This window comes from Colobus angolensis, unplaced genomic scaffold (genome assembly GCF_000951035.1).
Source record: "Colobus angolensis palliatus isolate OR3802 unplaced genomic scaffold, Cang.pa_1.0 Scaffold9, whole genome shotgun sequence".
NCBI lineage: Eukaryota > Metazoa > Chordata > Mammalia > Primates > Cercopithecidae > Colobus > Colobus angolensis.
Window position 1 is genome coordinate 4141395 of NW_012122931.1, and position 2603 is coordinate 4143997.

Here is a 2603-nt window from a genome sequence, read left to right on the forward strand (position 1 = left end):
AACTCGTCAGCACCCATCAACTTGTCAGCACCCAACAGCTCGTCATTTACATCAGGTATAACTCCCAATGCAATCCCTCCCTCCACCCCCTCCCCGGCCCCGGCTGCCTTTTAAAGTTCTTGGTTTAAGTGGGAACTTTCGCAGGTCAAGCCCAAGTTAACTAAATGAATTTAAAACCCCTTCTTTTTGAGTCAACTGCTATTACACGCCCAGTAAGGCTTTAAATGCCAGGAACCCGCCAGCTCAAGCGCGGGAGGGGAAGGGAGGGGCCGGCGGGGGCGAGGGAGCCGAGCGACGGGGTCGCCGGGATCGGTCCTTGAGCCTGTGGACTGCGGAGCTGCCCCGCGCCCCACCTCGGCTTGGTGGCTCGCGTCCTTGTTTGGCCCATGGGGAAACTGAGGTGCACGGAGCGCCGGGAGCGCCCAGGTTGGCGCAAGCAGCAGAGAGGTCGGGTATCCCAGCCGCGTCTCGCGCATCGCCAGGACGGGAATGGTGGTCGCCCGGAGGAGGGATTGCGTCAGGCCCCGACGGCTTGACTCACCGCCGGAGAAGGACTGCGCCAGCACCTCGGCGGTGAAGGCCGTCTTGGGGCTGGCGTGGTGGCTCTTGTCCTCGAAGAGCTGCTCCCCGAGCACGTTGCGCCAGCGGCCGTACAGGAAGCTGTGCAGGATGTCGGAGGTGATGACCTCGGCCAGCGCCAGTCCCGGCGCCTTCAGCCCCGTCTTGAGCACCAGGGCCTCAGCTGGGAGCACGGAGCCCATCATGGGCGGCCCGGAGCTCCCCGGCACCGGGGGACGGCCGGGCCGACGGGGGAGGTGGGCGGGCGAGAGGGGAGCCCAGGGGGCGAGAGGAGAGAGCTGCGATGGAGAAGGAACCAGAGCAGGGGGAGGACGGAGAGAAGGAGGACACAGGAGGGAGCGGGAGGTGAGGGGGCGACTGGGAGGAAAGTGAACGAGGGGAAGAGAGGAAGAGAGATGGTGAAATCTGCAGAGATGGCAAAGGAGGCGCGGCGGGTGGAGAGACGCGGGTGAAGGCGGAGGCGGGTGCGGGGGGTGCGGGGTGGGAGAGAGGCGGGTGGTTGCAGGGAAGCGGCAGCAAGGGGCTCTCAGACGCGCGCTAGCCTCTCGCACACTCGGCCGGGGCCGTCTTCCCCTTGGCAAAATCTCAGCGCCTTTATAGGAGCCGCAGTGACCCTCCTAATTGGTTATTAATGACCCCCTGACGTCGGAGGACAGACTTGTTGTACCAGGCCGGGCTTGAGGAGCCTTCGTCGCGAGAGCGCGAGGGGCGGGGGCGCGCGGACCGCTCCGAACAGTCCCCCTCCACTCCTCCCTCCCCTTCCTGGTCCTTCCTTCCCCCTCCTGTTTTTTCTTCTCTCCCCGTGGGAAGCGCCGGGCAGGGAGGGAGGCTCAGCCGGCTGTGAGGAGAGGAGGGGACGGAGCAGGGGAGGGGGTGCGGTGAGGCTCGCCAGGACTCCAGGGAACGGGCTGGACAAGAAGGGACGCCTGGCTTCGGGCCCCGCGCTCCCCTCAGGCCGGATCCACGCTCACATGCCTGGCCCAACCCGGCGTTCACCTTTCCTCTGTTGCCCCGGCCGGCCGGCCCAGCCAGGCACAGCTCTCCCTCCCTGGCCAGGGCCCGCGTCCCCTTCCCTCCCCGGCCCTGCACTCCCCTGGCCACCACAGTCGCCCCGAGCTCGCGCGCAGCCCCAGTTGCCACGCGGATCCCCTGCTCAGACTGCGCTGCTGAAGCCGGCGCTTCGCTTCAAACGGGCCGCACTAACTCGCTCCCTGTGCGCAGTCGGGTGCGAAACTCCTCCGCGGGCTCACGGGGCTGCCGAGGCGGGGCTGCAGCCGTCGTCGGGGCTGGGGCTGGTCCCGGCCTAAGACAGCTTCGTGGGCGGCCAGGCTTCTGGCTCTTGCGGGGCCAGGTCGGGGTCGAGATGGGCGGACGGGAATCGCACTGGCAGCCTGTCTCTGGGAAAAGAATTTCCTACGGGATATAGGGGGATTGAAAGGGGTCCCGAGACCCTTCCTACGTGGGAGCAGGCGTGTCTGAGAGCGGAGTCCCTCCGAAACTGCAGGCAGCTCCGCGAGAGGTCTCAATGCGGGTTCGGCTTGCGACTCGGCCTTGGGGCTCCTTGCTGAGCTGCAACTTCGGGAAGCCCGTGGCGTTGCGGCGCCCCTTCCTTCTTGCCTCCTAGTTCTTTCTTTCTCCTCTGCCTCTCTCTTCTTTCCCTTCCTCCCCTCTATTCCTCCTGCCCATCACCCCAGGAGTAGACTTGCTTTGCAGCGGTTTTGAGGCAACTCGGAGCCCAGCGATCCCCTCTCCCGAAGCAGGGAGCTGCTGAGCCGGGCGGAAAGCCCCCGCTTCCTGCAGGTTTCTCCGCTCCCCAGCGTCAGCCTCAAGCCTCGGACCCCAGGCCCTGACATGCTGGGTGAGGGGGCTCACCCCACCTGCCGCACTTCTGGCTCCCACCACAAGGCTACAATTTCAGATGCCACTAACCGAGGTGCCTGGACCCTGTCGGCGTGGGTCAGGTTCGCGGGTTAGTCTCCGCTGGATGGTGTGGACTCCCCAGACCTTCTCCGCAGCGCGGAGGA

The 2603-nt window shown here is 66.0% G+C and overlaps 1 protein-coding gene across 1 annotated transcript in view; it reads right to left on the reverse strand.

The window, feature by feature from the left end:
- Positions 1-764, reverse strand: part of PRDM12 (PR domain containing 12) — a 25936-nt gene extending 25172 nt beyond the window's left edge. Inside the window, exon 1 of the mRNA XM_011931435.1 lies at positions 542-764. Within this exon, the coding sequence (XP_011786825.1) occupies positions 542-764 (223 nt within the window). The remainder of the gene's footprint in view (positions 1-541) is intronic.
- Between the last annotated feature and the right edge of the window lie 1839 nt (positions 765-2603).